We start from the raw sequence: 21,657 nt of genomic DNA on the forward strand, positions 1-21,657 counted from the left end.
AGTAAAGATATGAAACCCGTACAATATTATAAATAATATTATTCGTGTTTTTAATTAAATTAATAACAATAAAAAGCTACTTTGTACAAAAGTCTCGGTGTGCAAATCCAAAACGCTCTTTTCCGGTTTTTTATCATTCCAGGCGACTTCTATATCTCTTGTAAATAAACATAGGAGTTGAGTCAATATTTTAATTTAGTTGCAATCAAAACAACTTCTGTTTAACCGTTATTTCAACTTATCTAATTGATTGCCGGTATTTTAATTTCAAAATCTAGCTAAGTTGTACCGTTTACTTGAAAGGTCGTCTGTGGAATAAAAATTCAACTGCACACAATCCCTCAGTATTTCATACAGAATTTGCTCTATCTGTTAAAAATATCATCAAAATCTATTTATCCATATCTTTCGACTTTTTCCTTTTGAAATATATGGATCTCTTCCACAATTTCTGAGTAAATGCTACTCATCACATAAATGTATAAGCTGATCAAATACAAGTATCACCCTGATCTATGCTCCAAATAAATTCTAATAAAATGAGTATTATCTACGATAACTGCCGAATAAAGTTTCAAGTAAGCTGATGACAGAGACCATTAAAATAGTAATATAACCGTATTCAATGATCAAGATTGACAAATAAAATCGTTTACAAACACAAAATGTCACCAAAGAATACAAAAAATAAAAGACAATAAACGATTTAAATCTATTAATACAGTTTTAATGGGTTCATTCAAAACCGGGTTGATAATTTAAAACAGTGTTTGTAATAATAAGATGTTCACGATCTGTTTCTCTAATAATATTTATTTCTCATCAAATAGTGGTTTTACAATGGAACATTATGTATGTTTCTTGTTGCGACCGGTTTATTAATGTAGGAATTGAAATAATGGTCTTGATACAATAATAAATGTATTTATGTAGGAATTTATTTATATTATTTTAATAATAACTATTCTTATTTTTAGGCGTAAAAATAGTCTCTCAAGTCGTACATTTTCATTGGAAATGTTCTATGTATATTGTTATTCAACATTATACGCCTTCCATTTTGTTTTCAATATCTCGTGCATCTATAAAGTGTATTACTATTTGATGACAGAGTGTGTATTTTACCGCCTCTTCCACGGAGAGTGGTCTGAGGAACTGTTTAATGTGGTACCTGCCGCACCATTTTTCCTTCCCACGACTCGCCATCGCAGTGGAGTTCATCCATACTACCTGGATCCTGTCCGCAGTAGCACGGTGCGATTTCATCGCTCCTTTTTACCGCGCACGTGCAAACTTCGGAATGAATTCCTTGTATCGGTGTTGCCCGAGTTCTATGACTTGTCCTTCTTAAACCAGGCTTAAAAAGATTGCTCACTTCAAAGTACGCAACTGTTTGCTGCGCCTCTGGCATTGCAAAGTCCATGGGCGGCAGGTGTTGCTTTCCATCATGCGGACCGTTTGCTCGTTTGCCTATTAAGGCAATAAAAAAAAGACTAAGCTGTTGGAACACCGCTGACGGGCTCTCGCTTTCTAGTGTCCACCTTGTAATACATAGGGTCGTATTAATTAGATGTAATTCATTTTCGCCCTCAAGTGCGATATCAGTTAGTCGTTATCAACCATATCCCAATAATATCTTAAGTGCATATGAAGAAATTTTACAGCAGTTTTATTTATCAAATAACGTCGACTCAGCTGGGAATAGTTCATAATGACAACTTAAGCTTTGATTATTAAATAGTTCCATACATTAAATGTCTACTTAAGATGTTACTCAAAGCTGAGAACGATTTATTCATACGATCCACAATCTAGCTGTTGCGATATAAGTACATTTTGTGTATGTGTACTCTCTCGCGTAAACACACTTTAGGTATATAGTCGGTAGGCGTGTTTACCGTATGTCCCGCCTGCTCTCTGCCGAGTTATACTTTGCGCAGACCACAAGACATAGATGGAACTTAGCTGGACTTTTTTTCGTCCCATGATGAGATAAATAGTGACTATGTCGTCATATCGAATTGTTAATATGCTTTTCTAAATGAAAAAATTTCATTGGCTAATTTATACAGGGTCACTTTGACATCGCGCTACTAAATGAAACCACATATTTATCTATATGGAAATAACACTTTACAATAAGATACTTAAGCCGTAGACGTAAAATGAAAAAGTGTAATTTCCGAACAAAATAAATATTAAAATTACTACTACTCTAAGAGAATTCGTTGCAGCGACAACATCATACTTTCAGTCAGAAATACCACACGCATATTCCCATTAAGCTACAAAATGATCAAAAAATCAGAAAACTAAAACCAGGATTCTTGGTGAAAATATTAGTTATTAATGGAAGATTTTTTGCATAATATCAACAAAGGTGAAGACGAGTATGTGGTTTCATTTAGTAACGCAATGTCAAAATGACCCTGTATAATGGATCCGAAAGTTATTATTTACATTGACGACGCAATAAAAATACTGCTAGACCGAAGATATGATTTTCTACTATCGTAGATTATTGAAATATAACGTTTTATGGATTTTATAGTAGTTTTATATATTATTATTTTCTCCCGACGTTTCGAAGAAGTCTGCAGTCTTCGAAAAATAAGAAATCGTAGAATATTAATAACATATAAATTATGATATTGAAATAAACCAAGCGATAATTATTGAGAAGTGAGAACATAATATATTAATCGCTTTATTTGAAAATAAATCATATATTGCACGAAATTATCAATTTATAACCGAATATTCGAGACAACTTGTTTTATTTTAAACAGTGTGATGATTTAGCACGACTAATGAGTCTATGTAGGTCTCATCTGTTGAAAAACTCGTTTAGTGCGATTTTTACGAGCAAAATATATTGTATATAGTTTTCGTAAGTGATTGCCAAGGTCTACTTGTTCATGAAAGGTGTTGATTTTCAGATAAAATTAAATTATTTGAAATATGCCGTAGTCCGTTCGAAATTGTCACTGAATGTACTTTATTGTTCTTATGCATAGAAGTATCAGATCAAGATCAAATACTCTGTCAACTTAGGCGAACTTGTTTGCCTTCTACATCATTTCATGAATATTTTCTAGTTTTAACTATACCATAATGTAACATATATCGTAAAAATTATTACCCAATTTTTTTAACCGCCGAATGAAACCTACTTATTTTATTTATTATAATGTAAAGACGCAACTTGCAAGATAAACTCATACTGCAACGTTTTATATCTTCGCTTTCTTTACTTGTGCATAATATCTTCTAGCATCATTTTTGATGGTAAACTTATAGCACTTCATCTCCAACCACATAGCTCACCTCCAATCACATCATGGAACAGAATATATATGTGGAAAAGTGTGTACCAGTTGTGCTTCTGTCTACCCCATCGGGGATAAAACTGTGGTAAACTTACTTAACAGTGTATTGTGAAGTTCAAATAAATGTCCAGTAACAATAATCTCTCTCTCTCTTGCGTTTTTCGACAAACTATGCTGTTCTGTTTCATTTTAACTAGTTAACAATATTACTTTGCTCGGAAAACCTGTATTATGAGTTCATTTGTATTATTCGTATTATTTGATGTTTGTGACATGCTTGTGAATACTATAATATTGAAATGTAAAGCATTATTATTTCTCGTATCCGTAGATTGCTTAGTATTTATGTCTAGGACTAAGCAGTAGTGTGTACAGATGTCGTGCTTGAAGGACATTGTACCCAGTCTTATAAAATAAATTACTATTTAAATATTTACTTATAAAATGTATTTTGTAAGTAAATAAATTACTGCTCTCAACGAAATGTAACTTAATTGTAGTCCATACTGTATGTCCATATTTTTATACGTTTAAACTGATTTTGAAAAAAGCAACACTAGAGTTTCTTGCTCGTTCTACTTTGGTAAAAACTGCTTTCCGAACTGGCGGTAGAATAATCTGACTAAATGCAAATAAATTATTTCATATCAAATTAATTTAATAGAAGAATAGAACCATGAAATTTTTAATATGAAGTTCTTTGTGGTGATTCTATTAGGTACTCACCATCAACGGGCTATTTGTCCTTCTTAGAGATCCATATTAACCATCCAGTGCGAACTAATAGTATTCAAGTGCCGAGAAGATCTCAATTGTGTCAATGATAGTTGAAAGGAAGTGCTTTATAGAATATATCCGCTTCAATTCGACTTGGCAAAATATTTTATAGTCCAATATGTTGGCCATCTCGATTATAACTTTGTACGGTATGTTGTGGTCATAGACTATCCCACACCCACTCCCACCTCAACACTGCAACTCTGGAAGTCAGGATAGGCAGTGGTATAGATGTTGTAGGCAGTCGTTATCATGTGTTGTGTATCATTGTTTTGGCCATATCATGTCGAAAGAAGTTAGTATGCAAGCAATGTTACATTATGGTTTGTAGAACATTGTAACCTGTATAATTATATTGAGAAGGCGTAAAATTAGCGCTTAATATATAACAATCTGGGAGTTACATTATATTAATATAGTGCAACGTTCAATTCTTTAATCGAAAATGTTGAGTAGAATTACAAAATTTATACTTAATTCTAACTTGTTTAAATATCTAAAAGTTAAATCACTCTATGACCAAGATTAGTTTATTGAAGGAGTTACAAATACAACCATCGCTTTTTTTAAGAATAAATAAATGAACCAAACTTTAGCAATTTTAGACATCATTTTATTAAAAAAGTAATTGTTTGTCAAAAAATATTTACGCACAAACAGCTGTCAACTACCATACCGATAAAAGTTTCATGTTAGTGATTTTTAACATATATCTAATAGGTTATCCAAGGGTTGTATGAAACATTCAATCTAACGTCTCAGAGAGACGAAGGCTCTAGATTTTATTAGTCTCTTTCTTGTTTTCAAATTTCGTAATTAATTTCTATAATAAACATATATATTTGTATAAACACTTGAAAAACAACTAACTCGGCGACACTTTGCTCATAAAAACGAAATAATTCTCTTCGACTAATTAAAGTCTTATTTTCGGACAGCTTATCATTATGCTTAAATGGTCAACTTTCGACTACCGTATCAAACACACACGCCGCTAAGTATTGGTAATAAAAATTTATGGGGTATTAAATTAAATGTATAAATAATTGTAAAATAGGAGCTAGCTGCGCGTGCCAACAAGATGTTATTAATTATATATTTACACAATTTTATATCTTACTAACACGGTTTGCTTATTAAAAACGCGTTGAATATAGCGTGACATTTTGCTTCTGCTAATTCTTGATAAATTGGTAATAAACCAAATATTTAATCAGTATTATAGTTGCAACATAAATATTCATGTATTTTTACTATTATAAATTGCGTGTGCACAATACAACCAGGCAACTTGATTTCGTTGACAGAATTTTTAAGTTAACTTCCTCATTAAACTCATTAATACGAAAGCGAATGGTATGTTTAACATTTTAAAACGAATCCAATAAAAATAAATAATCATAGACCTACTTAACAATTTCATTTTGTAAAACTCCTCATTTCTTCCACAGTGCCAAATGACGTAACATCAAAATGAAAGACTACGATTTGAAACTACCCACAAGGAATGTGCTCACGGGCGCCATTGTGAACTGGGATGATGATGAGATGGGCACAATGGGAGACGCGCCGGAGAACCTCACCCTCGCGTGGAAGGACCTCTCCGTGTACAGGAAGAAGAAGACACAGACCAGCATCTGGAGGTCAGCTACGTATGAAGAGGTCAAAGTGTTGCATGGAGGTAAGAATAGAAAATTATCAAAATTCGACTTGATTTCACCAAGTAATAAAGACTGTTCGTATTCAAATATTACTAAAGAATGAATTTGGTTAATTAGTATAATGAAAATAGAGTTATGATGCCGATTCTAGAGAACTCAATTTGTTTTTATACAAAACCATTCCCTGGAATTAATGGATATCTTTTGAAACAGATGTGTATTATATTGCTACTTTCTATATTTGAGTATTTTGTACACCTTTTCATGGCATAAGAAACATATTAACATATAATAATGATTCTATCTCAACAAAATATATTATGCACTGGAATACTGACGTAAAAATAGCGCAGTATCTTTTTATTAACGTATCTATCTCCATTATGGAACCTGTTCTAGAACCGTTTAGTTCTGAATTCTTAGGTGTTAGGTTTTTTTTGCCCGTAAATTTTACTTCGCAGTCGGATTAAATACTTATTATGCTGGGACATTTTTTGACACCTTAATTATAATGATTAATTATAACATCTTATTGTGTGCTATTTCAACGTGAACATATATAATAGTAATGTTTTAGGCGTCGTGCAAACGCTGTCAACAGCGTCTCCTCAATAACTCAAGTTATTGAGGAGAAAAATGATTACACTGCTGAATTCATTGGTACTAGTAGTCGTCGAGTAGTCGAAATTCGACCGTCGAATATAATATATTTGCAATGCATATTATGAATAAACAAAATAACAGCGTTGATATAATACAAAATGGCGGCTGCGCACTAACAATATTCCGTTTTATCTAAAATTGTTTTGCTTCAACTAATTCCTAAACTAGTTAACAACAAAGTTATTTCAATAGAATATATAGTATTATAATAGTTCTATGATACGATATTTTAACTTTACCCGCCAATTGCCGCTGTTTATGTCGTAAGTACGTAAAGCCGGTGGTTCTGCGCCTAGTCTCTCTCCACTCATGTCGGCCATATGTCTCACTGGACTATGAGAGTGAAGGAACAGAGAGTGCACCTGTGTATTGCGCGCACACTTGTGCACTATAATATCTCCTACGTACCTGGATGATCTCCGTTGAGTTTGGCTGCCGTGGCCGAAATTCGGTTAGGAGGGATTCATTCATTCATTTATATCGTGATTCTAGTGCAACAAATCAACAGCATCTGCGCGGTGCCTGTGTATTAGAGATGAGAAACGTGATTTAATAATATGAATACATAATGAAGTCATCAAAAGCAATTAAAGTCGTGAATAAATAGAAAAACATTAACGATATATTATGAAACTAATTTAAAATAACTCGTGCCGTTTTTGCGCTTTTGAAATATTGTGTTTTTTGTACTGCATAGGGTGTTAAGTATAGTGGAGTCCAAATAATATGATAGCTATCTTATAATTTTTAATTTAAGTATACTATTAGCACACGAATGTAAGTGGCTCGCTTAATATCCAGTGATTTTCACTGCACATTAACACTTACATATTTAATTAAAGAGTTATGTATACTTTACTGGCCCTAAAGGAATAAGTTTAGAGTTTAGGATACAGCGAGAGAAAGAAGGGGATGTTTGGATCTTTAAAAATCTCTCTCCTCATATGAAACGCAAGAGCATGATCTTCACATTGGTTTTTAGTGTGAGAGAGTAACGATGTTCGGGGCTTCGAGCGTCTGAATGAGCTTTCCCATAAGCAACGTCCCACTATACACTTCTCCGACATAATAAACAGTCTATACTGTATTCCACGTCGCGGTTTATAATTAGAACAATTTTCAATCAAATTTCTTTCGACTTTTCCTGCGTTTAATTCTAACAAACATCAAACATCGATCACTCATATTTTATAATTTTAATGCCGGAAATGCACTTACGTGTTCTCTGATAGTTCAGATGCTCATGGTCGTTAGTAACCACAAGTTGACCTACTAGCTCGTGTACTAACCTTCTAATATAAAAGCCCAGCAAAGATTCACGCACATTAGTGGCTTCAGAGCGCTGAGTAATAATAAAATTATTCCCTTGACTTTTTCTGTTTCGTACTTAAGTGTGTACGGTCTGCATCGTAAATAGATGTAGGATAATTAATATGATATGTTGGTCGGCAATCGGCATACTTATCGCACGTACCTGCTATTCGCATTATAAATTGACCATAGTTCCCCAAACTTTTTCTAAATCCTAAAACGTTTCTTAATTTTCCCGCCATGTTGTGTCACCGATGTCATGCAGAATGCGGAGATGGTGTTCAATGCACTTCATGTCGTAATTACTATGATTATCCTTGTGCGGGTATAACTGAAGCAGGCTATAAAAAATTGGGTGACAGAAAAGCAACCTGGAAGTGTGGCGGCTGTAAAGCTGGAGCAATCAGCCCTATTCAAATAAAATCAAATCAAAGTAAAACATCAACAGTCGACATGGAAACCATCCACCAGGAACTTAAAAAACTCACTAAGCAAATGTCATCACTACCTCAATTAGTTGCAACCGTCAAGACCATTCAATCTGATCTCGAAGATCTGAAGACCATGAAAAATGAGATGTCTGACTTTAAGGAATCGCTGAATCACGTGCACGTCTCCATTGACGACCTCGTTAGCAGAGTAGCGGAACTCGACCAAGAAATGCAGTCGCTCAAAAACACCAGAGATGACATTTCTCGACTTGAGCGGCGGATGGAAAAGTTCGAAATAAACATGCGTGAAATGGAACAGAGGTCGAGATCAAACAATATCGAAATTAAAGGAGTTCCAGTCGCTGCTTCGCAAAATCTTTATTCTATTATCTCCAAAATTGGTATCGTTATTAACTGTGAGATCTCTATGAGTCAGATAAATTATATCGCAAGTGTTCCCCAAAGAGGTAATAAGAGTAACAAAAACATTATCATATCGTTACACAATCGATATCTGAGAGATGAATTTATAAGTGCAGCTAAAAGATTTAAAATTCTTACAACTAAAGATCTTGGTCTTGGTGGCGATGGTAAGATCTTTATAAATGATCACTTAACATTAGAAAATAAGCAACTATTAAATAAAGCTAAGACTCTTGCCAAAGAAAAAAAATTTTCCTACACGTGGGTAAAAAACTGCACCATATTTGTGAGAAAAAACATTACTTCACCGACTTTTGCAATCAAGACCGAAAAGGATTTGAAAAAGATTTTCTGAAATTGTTCTCATCATTAATTGTGTCCGATTATAATTTCTCCTCATTAAGTTTGAGAAACACTGGTACGTTTAATTATTATTCCTACTTAGTATTGTTGTTCAAGGTCACTGCTTTTGTTCTCTGGCTGCAGGGGGCGGAGCCTATTACCTGTTCTATTTGTCTGTACTTTGCGCCGTATTCGTATGGATTTAGGACAGCTTTTCGCGTCATGAGTCTTGCGTTCATATCTTTTATAACTTCTTACTGTCTTTGGCTACCTTCATTTTTAATATTACTTAACCCGATATGTTGTCTTATAAAATATTTTGTGGTCTATTTCTACTTACGCGCATTCTCGACTTATTACGTTTTATTATTGTTCATTATATTTTGTTGTTATATTCTTGATTATTATATTTCGTGTACCTTTAAAAATGCCTATTGATTTGTATTACCAAAACGTACGTGGTCTGCGGACAAAAGCATCTGATTTCTTAAGAAACTTATGTATCAATAATTACGACGTAATATGTTTGACAGAGACGTGGCTAAATGACGACTTTAGCAATGATGAGTTATTTGATGATCGTTATTTGGTATGGAGGCGCGATAGAAACTACACTAACACATGCCAAACACGGGGTGGTGGTGTCCTTATCGCTGTTCGTCGTGAGCTTGTCGCAGAGGATCGGAGCGACTGGTGTTCTTCCGCGGAAGATATGTGGATAACCTTAACATTTCGGTGTTCCAGACCCAATTTATCCTATAGGTTGAATATCTGTACGGCTTATGTATGTAGCCATAACCTAGGTAACTCCTTACTTGCCCAATTAGCTTGCTTTTACACAAAATTGGTGGATATAGTATCGAGTCATTTGTCAGAGGCTTTTTTGATTGTGGGAGATTTCAACTTACCAAATATAATATGGGTTAGTTCTAATGATGAGTTGTCTCTCCTACCGGAATATTCTAGTATAAAGGGAACAATTCAAACCGATTTCTTTGATATCCTAGATACTTGTAACTTACTTCAATATAATTGTTTTAAAAATGTTAACGACCGAATACTCGACCTAATTTTATGCAATAATCATGTTTCTGTATCTAAGTGTTGTGATCCCCTAGTACCAGAAGATCCTCATCATGTATCTCTCTGTGTCTCCGTGGACTTTGTTAAATACCACGCACTACCAGCTCAGCCTAGAACGAAGTTTCTGTATAACTTGGGAAATTACAATCAGATATCACGAGAGCTTGATAGTTTTGACTGGCCTCTCGATCTCTCTTGTGGATCAGTTGAGAGTGCAGTTTCCTTGTTTTACGACAGGCTTAAGGTTCTGCGAGATACCTATATTCCCAGCAAAGTAATAAGAACGACTTTTAAATATCCCCCCTGGTATAAAACTCCTCTAATTAAAATTTTAAAAGAAAAGTTTAAATATCATAGTAAATACAAAAATACCATAATACATCCGACTACGAATCCTTTATAATTCTGCGTAATCGTGCCAAAATATTAGAAACGGAAATGTTCCATAATTATATAAGAACTATTGAAGATAATATTAACAAATCACCTAAAACCTTCTGGTCTTACGTTAAGAGCAAACAAAAGTCACTCATATGTCCGTCAACCATGAAATACGGTCGTAATTCTTCGGGAGATGGAGGTGTTATCTGTAATATGTTTAGTGATTTCTTCTATTGTAATTTCCTCAAACCCACTACCACGAACGATATCTCATCTTCACATCCTCAGCGATCGACTATTGCAGACATCAGCTCCCTAAAAATCCAGCAATCGGAATTGGTAAAGCTCCTAAAATCCGTAGATAAAAATAAATCTGCAGGACCAGACGGTATATCTCCAGTGCTTATATCCAAATGTGCTAAAAGTTTATCTCTTCCACTTACTATACTGTTTAGACGCTCATTCAACGAAGGGCTAGTTCCTTTAATTTGGAAATCAGCGTATATCACTCCCATATTTAAAAAGGGTCATAGAGATCAGGTTGAGAATTACAGACCTATATCGAAGCTCTGTATTTTTGCCAAAATTATGGAAAAAATTGTTTACTCCGCAGTATATCATACCATCAAGCAATCACTAAGTGATTACCAGCACGGTTTCTTGAGAAATAGATCTACTGTTTCGAATCTCCTCCTCTGCTCAGACTATCTCACGAAATTCATGTCGGAGCCCTCACAAGTTGATGTAGTTTACACCGACTACAGCAAAGCGTTTGATCGGTTAGACCATTCTATCCTATTAAATAAGCTATTGGACGTTGGTATTAGAGGAGATTTATTCAGATGGTTCAAATCTTATATAGAGAATCGTTGTCAGACAGTAGTTCTAAATGGTTTTACATCGGCCACAGTGCAAATTCCATCAGGGATTCCACAGGGATCATTATTAGGCCCGTTACTATTTATTATATTTATTAATGACATAGGGTCATGTTTCGCTCATTCCAAAATAATTCTTTATGCTGATGACATGAAAATTCTTTGTCCTATCTCGCAGGCTTCTGACTGTCTTAGCCTTCAACAAGATCTATTAGAGCTACAAAAATACTGCCAACGCAATAAACTTGAGCTTAATGTATCTAAGTGCTTCGTCGTTTCTTTCACTCGCAAGCCTAACCCCACTACCTATAATTATAGACTGCATGGATCCCTCTTAGATAAGAAGAACGTAGTGAAAGATCTTGGTGTTACATTTGATTCAAAATTACTTTTTGATATTCACATCGAGAATATCATAAAAAAAGCAAATAAAGCACTTGGCTTCATTTTGAGATTTTCTTCAGAATTTAAAAGTGTCAAAACATTTAAAATACTTTACTGTTCGTTTGTCCGTACCCACTTGGAATACGCTTCACAGGTATGGAACCCGATCTATAGCATTTATATCGACAGAATTGAACGCGTACAGAAACGTTTTCTACGTTTCATGCAGTTTAAGCTTAAACTACATAAAATGTATTCATCAGATTATATAGATCGATGTAAAAAGCTTCACTTTTTACCCTTTACGTACGTAGGCGAGTGGCAGACTTGGTGTACCTATTCAAAATTTTTAACGGAACCATTGACTGCCCAGATTTGCTTGGTAGTTTTGGATTAATAACGCGATCTATATTGTTACGTAAACCAAGCCTCCTCTATACACCCCCTGTAACCACCGCGTATAGGCACAACTGCTTCACGATTCGTGCATGTAAGAGCTTTAACGAACTCTGCGGTGATTTTGATTTAGACTTATTCGCTACCAGTGTCTTCTCAACTAAAAGAAAAACTTTGCTAACAAATTTTTGCTTAGTTTGTATGGAGCGTGGTGAATTTGTAGATGTAATTTAATTATTTTTTTTTTCTTTTCTATGTAGATTAACCGACCTTTACCTTTTATATCTTACTCTACTTGTGAAAACTTGTAAATGGCCTTCTTATTGTTATTTTTGTTAATATTGTAGTATCTAGCTGTAAGTTTTCCGAATAAATATAAAATAAAATAAAAATAAAAAAAATAAAATGATGCCTATTATTACACAACGCAAATGACAGTCTAGTAGCTGATGTTTTAACAGATAATAATCGACTGCCCTTTTGACTATTTTTATCATCCCCATCCAATGATTGTCTGGTAGAGATCGCCTCGAGCGATAAGAACGCTATTTGTACCACCAATGTAATCTTTTCCACTGTCTGTATACAAATTTGTCTGTTTTTTTTTTACATTTTCGGTGTACAAAAATTTTTTAAATAAATAAAATTGACACGCCTTCGTTACTTCTTTTATATATTTTTTGTTCTATATTTTTTATATAGAATCAAATTTCATGTCATACACTGGCATTTGTCGTAACTACTAACCGCTTCGCTCTCAGTAATTTTCAATTTTATAGCAGTGCAGTGTTTGTTGGCGATAATCTGACAGAGTCTACCCGACCCCAACGGATTTTATGAATATATTATACTAAAATGAGCAGTTACTTCTTGGTAGTTCGTAATAATATCTAAAGAAATACATTTGCATATTGTCAAGATATATTATAATGGCTTAATGTTTAGAAAAATAATAAATAAAAATTCTGAATTGAGCAAAATTATTGATGTTGACTGTACAGTAACAATTACCGGGCTTCGTTTGATTTGAAGCCCTTTAACGTAATTGCAGTTACCAACAAAAATTGTTCGTTAAGTAATTTTCAAGCACTTAACTATTATACTATTTTTTAGGATTATTAATGAACCGGATTTATGAAGCCACGTGTAAAATGTATTATGCATGTATAAACGAAAAAGTTTGCAAATTGTATAAACTCGACTTGATATTTTTTTTAAACAAATGAATGAAGTAGCCATGATGTATTTCGTGTAATGTTTAGTACCACGAAAATTTGTAGACGGTAGCACCACCATAACAGCTACTGCTTAACACGCTCTGACAATGAACTACACACGGTTTACTTAAAAAATAGATAAAAAATCTCGTACCCAGTAATATCACCAGCGTCTGTGTGTCGTCTTAACTGACTGGATTGAGTTACTCGTTGTTTTTTATTACAACGTGTGGGAAGACGGTATTTTCATTTTCTATTAGTCAACAGTCAATATAAGCCCTTTTTTAAATTCCACAGTTATTACAATCTATACTAAAAACTAATTCGTCCCTGAGAATAACTGAGTCTATAATTTTGTGTATAATTTTGGGGCCACAAAACCAGTCGTACCGTTGTGTGTTAATACTCTACAAGGTTTAGGGCCGAGTTACGAAATCAGATGAACTTGCCAGTTAAGATCATGTTGATATTCTAACGTTGCTCTCGGAAGAGTAAAGTAAAAGCGAAAAATAACATTTTGGCGTGGTAATCGTAGTTAGTAATTAAGTTTATTTTTTATATAGCTCCAGTTTATCAAACTTTAAAGAAAGCAAAAGGGATTAAAAAGGAATTGAAAGGTTCTTGGTCCGAATATCTTCATTCGGTAGATACCATGTAAGACACATCAATAAGAGGTATTTTCGGTGAAAGATTTTGACGACTTAAAGAAAACTGGTTAATTCAGATTAGACCAATAATTCTACAGCGTGATAATAAACCGTAAAAAATTAAATAGAATGATCGTTATGTCAACGGTTTGAAATAAATATTTACCGTATCACACTGTTAATAATGTTTTTAAATAATATTCCTTTTTTTATAGTAAGCGGCATCGTGTCTTCCGGGAACCTCGTGGCGCTTATGGGCTCAAGGTAATATTCCATTTTAAAATTTATTACATATACATTTATCCTTATCCCACTAAAATATAGAGCCACAGAATTTCTTAAAGCATATTGTAGAAATGATTTGGCTTAATTATTACGAGCAACCGCCTGTGATTCTACCCAGCCTCTTAATGAGGACACAAACAGTAATTCATCCAATATCGTTAGAATTGACAAAGCAGGTGAACTATGTCATTTTACGTTGCAATTTTGAAGTTTGAAAAGTGAAAATATTACTTTGACGTGGCGCCAGATGCAAAAAATCCTGGATACCCATATTAAGTATGCAGTTATTTGCAATTTACATATGTTTACAACGATAATATAGTCATTTGACACCAATGGAGATTTATGGGCGGTTTTTCATAAAAGCTTGGATGCATATCGTCCGATTACATCTGTGTCGATGGGACGATAACTAGCTTGATAGATTGCATTATTATACTAAATCTGATCTCGTAGATTATATTTGCATAGCACCATGACAGATATAAAATAAATTAGTCATGTAGATGCCTAAGGCAAGTTGATAGGCGAAAACAAAAAATGGTCATGTATAATATGGATTTTTAGAGAATTAAGAATAACTAGCATATTCTAGCAAGAAGGATATAAACTAATGGGTTATGGGAAGGATGGGACCAAAGACCAAAAATATGAAGTATAAGTCTTACTGTGACCATAGGAAATACATTCAGTTATTTTAATAGAAGTTAATAATTTAGCAATTTTGTTCACGCAAATACCTATCGTTTATTGCATGAAAATTAAATATTAACAACTCTGTACTGGCGTACTGTGTCGTCTGATTAGTCCAAAGGGCGGCTTAGAGATTTACATATTATTTGTTTTAGTGGGGCCGGTAAAACAACGCTACTGGCAGCGATCAGCCGCCGAGACAAGAGTGCCATGACAGGCTACCTCATGCTGAACGGGAGGCTGGCGGGGGCTGACCTCATCGCTCGCATCTCAGGGTTCGTGCCGCAGGAGGATCTGGCGATCGAGGACTTGACTGTCGCTGAGCATATGAGTTTTATGGTGAGTTGTGTTGACCGCTTGCATGCCATAATGGTAACTACGACTCTTAATGGAAATAATATAAAAGATACTTTAAAAGAGCAAAACACTGGATCATAACACATTGCAATAGTAATATAGCAATAGTAATATCAGGCCTGTATTATATACTTGCCCACTGCTGAGCACGGGCCTCCTCAACTACTAAGAGGGATTAGGCCCTAGTCCACCACGCTGGCCTAGTGCGGATTGGTAGACTTCACACACCTTCAAAATTCCTATAGAGAACTTCTCAGATGTGCAGGTTTCCTCACGATGTTTTCCTTCACCGTTAAAGCGAACGATAAATTCACAAACAATCCACACATGATTTTTTAAAAAAGTCAGAGGTGTGTGCCCTTGGGATTTGAACCTGCGGACATTCGTCTCGGCAGTCCGTTCCACACCCAACTAGGCTATCGCCGCTTTAAGTACTTACTATTGAATAAATAAAGTTACAACTAACAGGATCCCTCTCGCCACTCTACATAGGAAAGACAAGATCACAAATTAATTCTACACGTAAAGCGTCTCTACGGGTAAAGCAATATATATTTCATTTAAAAAAAATTCAAAAACGCAAACACCAATTAATTAAAATTTGCTGAACATACAGGAAGCAATTTGTTTAATAATAACAATGAAAAATGACATAATGTTGTTTACAGTTACACAAAACAAGTTTCTAAAAACAAAAATAAACGTAATATGTAGTTTGGTTTAGATTGGTAAAATGACTGTTATAGACTTTGATACTCTAATTATTTTTTACCCATAGAAACGGTAATTAATTTGCATAACGTTGTCATTTCAAATTAATTCTATCATAATTAACTCAAAATTACAAGTGTTATATTATTACGTACTGTTTAAATGTAATTAAAATATTTGTTTTTGCTGATAATTATTTCAATTAAAATTTTAAACGTATGGCTTCTGTCTATATCTTTAAGTCAGATATAGAATTTCAATTATTGATCGATTAGTTTTTTGTTTTTGATATTCACTGAATTGATTTGTTCCGGACTCATTTTGAATGTAGCGTAATTTAACGTGGTTAGATGAATATAAAATTAAAAATTAATGTAATCAGTTATGAGATTCTAAGGCGTTAAATTTGTACGTTTTACTTACTTGAGTTACTTATGAACAAATAACTCATTTGAACAACTTCGTAGGCTCAATAGTAACATATGTAGTTTTAGCAATAGAGCTTGCAGCTAGCGTAGCAGAGACTCGGAGAAAAGCTCGTGTCGTATAATGCTTACTTGATTTTACGTATAACACTAAAATAAACGTTCTAAACTAAGTCTAAGGTATCGAATTTTTAACATGATGAATGTATGGAGACATTGTTAGTATCGTACATCGTCCTACTGATACGTCTCCACTTCTCCCGTTACATTATCTGTAATAATAGCACTGTAAAGCCTTTTAAGGCCGTTACAAACTTAAAAATACGTCTCAAATGTCTTAAAAAAACCTATCCATTACAAGGTTAGCGTATTTGACGGAAAACTCCACGTGTAACAATCCGGTTGTTTTTCACGTTTCATTAAAACACTATTTCTTTTCACACGTTTCATGTTTCGATTAATGCAAATATATGTGTGAATATATTGCACTGTAACTGGTTTCGTATGGTATATTTATGAATCTAAACGTTAAATTAGATTATAATTATGTTAATGCCTACATAAAAAAAGTCGCGAGTCTTCGTCTATGACTCTATATTATACTTTTATTAATATATTATGATTTTTGTTTTTACATCCGCCATTCATAAAACGGTTCACATTAGTTTATTTACTATCAAAATGTTAATGTAAAAATTATGTAACATTAAAATTTAACTCCGACTGCTATGTGAGACAGAATTTTTTTACACAAGATCATTATTTTTTTTAATATAGTTATTGGAAATTTTATGGATTTCAAATTGAGCAAAAACCGCTGATGCTCTAAAAATTATAATTTGGACTTTGGAATGGTCATTTTTAAATGACTTTTTGCCTAGGCCCGACTAATGATGGACAAGCGATCAAGTAAAATAGTCAGGACTAAGAGAATACAGCAGCTACTGGGAGAGCTTGGCGTCATGAACTGCACGAAAACGAAACTAAAGGCACTGTCAGGAGGCGAGAGGAAGCGAGTGGCGTTGGCTGTCCAGGTAAATTCAAAATTACTATTATACCTATATACATATTATTGAGCGGGTTCGAAAACTTTAAGGAGGAATGCGCGTATTACTTATACGTGTATCAATTTCATTTATTTACAATGAATAATTCAACTAACAAGCTCTCAAAATAGGCATCGAACTTATTTGTTTTATATAAGTAAATGAAATTTCAGTTACGTAACTTATTAATAAAATTTTCAACGAGAATTTAAATTAAATCATTTTAAGTATGTTGATTAACAATGATTAAAAGCTCCCTAACTTCACTATTATCATGTCCATCTTCTTTTAGCTCCTCAACGACCCTCCCATCCTATTCTGTGATGAGCCCACCACGGGCTTAGACAGTTGGGCAGCGAGTGCCGTGGTGTCTCGTCTGCGAAGACTGGCCATTGGCGGGAAGCTGGTCATCTGCTCGGTCCACCAGCCGGCCTCGGGAGTCTTCGAGCAGTTTCACCAGATAGTGTTCCTGGCTAATGGACGGACGGCCTTCCATGGAACGATTGAACAGGCTGACCAGTTCTTTGCTTCGTGAGTATTTAAATAAGCTAAGACTTTTTTTTTGTTTGATAGCGCCGTGTATTCTTATAAAAAGCGAAATGAGATGAATAATCACATAACAATTGTAAGAATCACTAATGACTTAAAAACAAATTTTAATATAATATGACATTTGGGATGTGTTAGTTTCCCGTTGTTAAAAATCAATTCATATTTGACTAAAACCTTGATTAGAAAATTTATTCTGACTTAATGTTTGAAATAGTTAAAAATAAATAAGAACTAATATTAAAAAAAAGGAAATTATAAAAACACGCCTTTTAAATATGCGAAATTGCAATTTAAAATACTCATGTTGGACGTCATATATCGGTTGTGTAGTCTCGTTATTTTTTTTGCTCTAATAGCAATTTTAATTCAAATATTTTTCTTTTATTTCTGTATTTTAGTTATAAATGCCCAATTAAGTAATAGGTTATCAGCTTCCATATTTTTTTCTAAAAAACATCTTTTAGATGAGTTTGATAAATCATAAAGATAAAATATAAATGTCATGTTGATTTAGATTTCCTATGATATAACACACATCCTTTACCACATTTGAATCTATATTATAAACGGCAGACTTTACGTGTTGTCTGTCTGGTTGTTCGTGTACGTAAAACATTATGAACCTTAAGTTGAACGTTATTCGTATTATATGGAAACGTTTCATCTTAGATACTTTTTAATAAACTATCTTGGCAGATATCTATTTCCCAACAGACACAATTATATTGACTACACATCAGTGACGAAGGATCCATATAATCTGATTCCTATCGGCTTCCCTTGACGTGGAATTTATGTAAAATATAATTATCATCAGAACGATTTGCAGACAGCAATTATACATATTAATAACTATCGTTGGGTCGGGTTCTCTTTCGGGAAATTTCACTCTTTACCACTGCTTGATATTCTAATGAGTGAATTATTTTGTGAGACCTTTCCCCCTACCTGCCAGCCCGAGCTGGTTACTTCGGTTTGTACCTTGTCTGTTGTATAAACTTTATCCCTAATTTAAAATGTCCATAGTTATATAAGTAATTTTAATAGTTGTTTAGAAATAATAATTATTCTTATTATTTGTTTTGACGTATCGTAAGTGCAACTTTGTTCGCCTACGTGATAAATAAAGTATTTTTTTTTTTATTTATTTTTTAGACATGATACTTGCAGTTAAACTAAATAGTTATGGTATACGTACTGATAGTGTTGTTTTTTAAATTTAATTGTTTTAAAGTTGACTATTATTGAGTCGTTAGCAATCTTGCATAGTATACCACAGCTTGCTCACCCATCTTATTCTGTGTAGTCTCATAATTTTGTATCTCTATAATTGTTCATTATAATCAGCTAATATACATACACGTCTGAATACCAAATCCGCATAATTTCATTATCTAAAATAAGCTAGTTTTGGCGGATTTATGAATGCGTGAAAATTGTCATAAAACCGGTTGCAAATGAAGAATTTACCTTAGTTTAGCTTAGATCTTATAACTGAAGTAAACGGTTACCTAAAATTTTAATACGAATATGACAGTATTAAGCGTTTATTAGAGTGTATTTGTTATTCATAATTATAACCATATATTCGTATACGAATTATTCCAATTATTTTACTGTCTCGGCTACTACACTGAGGTTCCGGTATTACTAATTGGCCAAAAAGAATTGTGACTGGGTTATTCCGTCTTAATATTACCACTAACCGCTAACACGTATTAGTTATATTTAGCATTTTTTTTCCATCTATACTTATAAATAATAATTATTTTGATAAGATTTGCCTTCCGGTATTTAATGATATATTTATGCACGTGTATCCGGGTTTGTAAAGTTTTTTTCACGTAATCATAATAATTTATTTATATTTGCAAACTACAACAGTGATTTTTTTCTTTTCTCTATAAACATGTTATATTTTGTAACCGATTAAAAAACGCATTTACATTGAAATTAAACTACTTTTCGGATTCTATCGCAGTTTTTTATATTTTAGTTTTCTCCCGACGTTTCGAAGACTTTGCAGCCTTCATGGTCACGGGGGGGACTGAGGTGTTGTTCATCCACAAAGTCAAAGTTACAATATCTACCTACATTTTACATTTATACAACTTTTTACAATTTTTTTAGCTGTTGGTGGTCCTACGCAGAATGAGCTCACAGTGTCTTGAAGTCTGGCAGCCGGTCTTTTGGGTTCCGATTTTATTAAATGTAGAACTGGATCCCAGGCTTGTGCAAGTTTCCAACCATCTTTCCTATTGAAATTAGGATGTCTTTTAATTTCAATAGCCTCGCGAATCATCCTAGGCAGGAATCAGTGTTGTTTGGCGAGGATTTATGGTTTGTCTAGTCGCAGATAATGGTTGGAGCCTCCTTCAGAGTGTGCAGAGACTGCAGACTTCGTAGAGCGTCGGTGTTTCACGTCGGCTATAATATGTTCTTTTACGCGGGTCCCTCTATTTCTTTTTGTTTGGCCTATATAAGAGAGCACAGTTGCAATCTGTTTTGTATACTCCCGGTTCATGACTTTACAACGAGAGATACGCCGGTACGTTTGCTGTCAAAGAAACCCTGATTTTTCTTTCCACAGTTGTTATGCTTTCAACTCTAGGTACCAAGAAAAAATTCGAAAAGCATTTGCATAATGCTTTGCCATTAACAAACTAAATGTTCAATGGACATGATAAGAAACTGGTCCGATTTCATCGAACTTTGATTAAAATTGAAATTAGTGGTTTTTCAAACATCATGTAAATTTCAATAATTGGTATCTAAGTTTAGGCGACTTTTTTATTTCTAATGTATATGAGTGCTATTTTAGATCTTACTTTAATGAGTTATCCAGTTTTATCGATTTTCATCCAGTTTCTATAAAGTTTTTAGACTTTTGAATATATTTAATTACAATTTTTTATGCGTTTTCTCCGTAAGTATTTTGGAGCTGGTTATTTCCAATTATATTTTTATCTCATGTTTCAAATCAGTTTATCATAAATTACTATCACGCCTTTAGAACTTCCTTAATTATAGCTGAATTATATTAGGTTTTTCAATGCTTCTAAAAAAGAAAATTAAATTTTACTGACGCACGTAGCAATAACTCTTTTCGAAAAATCCGTGACATCATTATCGCGTTGTGACGCGAAATTATTTAGAACTGTGTAAAGAAATAATTTTTGACTTTCTTTTCCTTTCTTTTGTATGACGAGACGAGCTTGCTGTTTGCCTGATGGTAAGCGATACGACCGCCCATAAATAGTAGAAACACTATCCAACACCTTGAATTACAAAGTATTGTTTGGTGTGCCACGGCACTCACCAGCATAAGACATGAGATGTTAAGTCTTATTAATGTCCAGTAGATATACTGGCTACAATGTCCTTCAAACCGGAGAACAGTGACTATACACACTGCTTGGCGGCAGAAATAGACATTGCGGTGGTACCTATCCAGGCGGATTCTCACATATGAGAGACCTACTACCAGTTTCTTCCATCACACCATTAATTCAATCCGTTCTCTTAGTATAAGACAAAATATTTGTGATTTTATTTATCAAGCCAATGTATGTTTAAAAAGTTCATGGTTTATAATCATCACATTACGATAAAAAAAAAATTAAATAAAACAGATTATGGTAATAAGTAAATAAAGATAAAGTAAG

The 21,657-nt window shown here is 33.8% G+C and overlaps 2 protein-coding genes across 5 annotated transcripts in view; both read left to right on the forward strand.

The window, feature by feature from the left end:
* Nucleotides 1-21,657, forward strand: part of LOC115453234 (protein scarlet) — a 42,833-nt gene that overhangs the window by 11,575 nt on the left and 9,601 nt on the right. For 3 of the 4 annotated variants that reach the window (XM_037442660.1, XM_037442659.1, XM_037442658.1), the window contains exons 2-6: nucleotides 5,558-5,787; nucleotides 14,139-14,187; nucleotides 15,057-15,240; nucleotides 17,276-17,428; nucleotides 17,733-17,971. In XM_037442660.1, the coding sequence (XP_037298557.1) occupies nucleotides 5,580-5,787; nucleotides 14,139-14,187; nucleotides 15,057-15,240; nucleotides 17,276-17,428; nucleotides 17,733-17,971 (833 nt within the window). In that variant the 5' untranslated portion in view covers nucleotides 5,558-5,579. Of the gene's footprint in view, nucleotides 1-5,557; nucleotides 5,788-14,138; nucleotides 14,188-15,056; nucleotides 15,241-17,275; nucleotides 17,429-17,732; nucleotides 17,972-21,657 lie in introns of those variants that run through there. The other variant, XM_037442657.1, reaches the window with a different exon arrangement.
* LOC115455069 lies at nucleotides 7,717-8,975 on the forward strand. The gene has a single exon (XM_030183761.2). It carries the CDS (start codon nucleotides 7,982-7,984, stop codon nucleotides 8,948-8,950), a length of 969 nt encoding a protein of 322 aa, XP_030039621.2. The 5' UTR covers nucleotides 7,717-7,981; the 3' UTR covers nucleotides 8,951-8,975.

Source organism: Manduca sexta, chromosome 25, assembly GCF_014839805.1.
Source record: "Manduca sexta isolate Smith_Timp_Sample1 chromosome 25, JHU_Msex_v1.0, whole genome shotgun sequence".
NCBI classification, from domain to species: Eukaryota; Metazoa; Arthropoda; class Insecta; order Lepidoptera; family Sphingidae; genus Manduca; species Manduca sexta.

Bases quoted from the DNA above. Each gene is read 5' to 3' on its own strand.
- LOC115455069 (XM_030183761.2), top strand. From the start codon at position 7,982: ATGTTGTGTCACCGATGTCATGCAGAATGCGGAGATGGTGTTCAATGC.